Raw genomic sequence first — 1161 nt, 5'->3', positions numbered from 1 at the left:
GTCAGTCAGCTCCCAGCTGGGGGATGCTCCCAAACTTTGGTCAGCTGCCACCTGGGGGCAGCAGTTACCCCTGGTCACGCTCCTACCTGGAGAGATGAAGCCAGGTATGCCTGCCCCCCGCGCCCCTGCCCGCTGCTGGGAACATCCCCTGGTGGCAGGGACGCAGCAGCCCCAGCAACCGATGGAGCTGCGGCCTGGGGCTGTGTTGCACGGGGAGCCCCCGCAGCCCGCAGACAGCTGCCCGCCGCAGGGCCCCGACCGCCCCGGCCCCTCAACAGTCCTCCGAGGAGCTCCAGTGTGCCCCCGTCCCACCACGGCTCCGCTCACCTGCAGCACCGCAGCGCTGGAATCAGGTGGTGAGTTTGGCGGCTGCAGAGCGGGCGGCAGGCTGTCCGCACCGGGTGGCTGTGGGAAAGCTGCCATTGCCTCACTGGGGATGTTCTTGCTTTTCCAGCAGCGACAACGAGCTCAGACATCCAGGAGGACATCACTGACTTCAATGCCCTCCTGACTTGGATGAACAACGGTGAGTTTGGGGCAGCAGAGCTGGCGGGAGGGTGTTTGCCCCGAGCGGGTGTGGGAAAGCTGGCATTTCCCCCGTGGGGATTTTCTTCCTCTTCCAGAAGTGGCACCCAAAACAGAGGTCCCGGATGACGTCCCGGATGATACGCCGGACATGGATGAGCTCCTGGCTTGGATGAACAACGGTGAGTTTGGGGGCAGCAGAGCTGGCGGGGGTTGTCTGCACTCAGTGGGTGTGGGGAAGCTGGCATTACCCCTGTGGGGATTTTCTTCTTTTTCCAGAAGCGACATCCAACACAGAGATCCCGGACAACATCCCGGACATGGATGACCTGCTCACATGGCTGAACACCGGTGAGTTTGGGGCTGCAGAGCTGGCAGGGGAGGGTCTGCACTCAGTGCCTGCGGGAAGGCTGTCCTCACTCTTCTGGGGATGTTCTTGCTTTTTCAGAAAGGGCGAGTCCTCAGGAGGTCCCCCAGCAGAACCAGGACCCTGTTGAAACTGAAACAAAGGGGACCGAAGGTACTGACATTGCTGAACAGGAAAGTCTTCACGATGAGCTGCTACCTGAACTAGACAGCCAGGAAAGGGCAGAGCTGCTGCGGTGGATCGATGCCACACAGCCACCGAGCCCAGAC

At 61.8% G+C, this 1161-nt stretch overlaps 1 protein-coding gene across 1 annotated transcript; it reads left to right on the top strand.

Moving 5' to 3' along the window:
• Positions 1-59: 59 nt before the first annotated feature.
• LOC109364788 lies at positions 60-1153 on the top strand (the record flags this gene model as incomplete). Its single annotated transcript, XM_019611389.1, has 5 exons — positions 60-356; positions 455-526; positions 624-707; positions 805-876; positions 974-1153. Coding segments are annotated over exons 1-5 (670 nt in total), but the record flags the coding sequence as incomplete, so codon positions are not given.
• Positions 1154-1161: the final 8 nt, after the last annotated feature.

The sequence above is a fragment of the Meleagris gallopavo genome, unplaced genomic scaffold, assembly GCF_000146605.3.
Source record: "Meleagris gallopavo isolate NT-WF06-2002-E0010 breed Aviagen turkey brand Nicholas breeding stock unplaced genomic scaffold, Turkey_5.1 ChrUn_random_7180001921914, whole genome shotgun sequence".
NCBI classification, from domain to species: Eukaryota; Metazoa; Chordata; class Aves; order Galliformes; family Phasianidae; genus Meleagris; species Meleagris gallopavo.
This window is presented reverse-complemented; position numbering and strand designations above follow the sequence as displayed.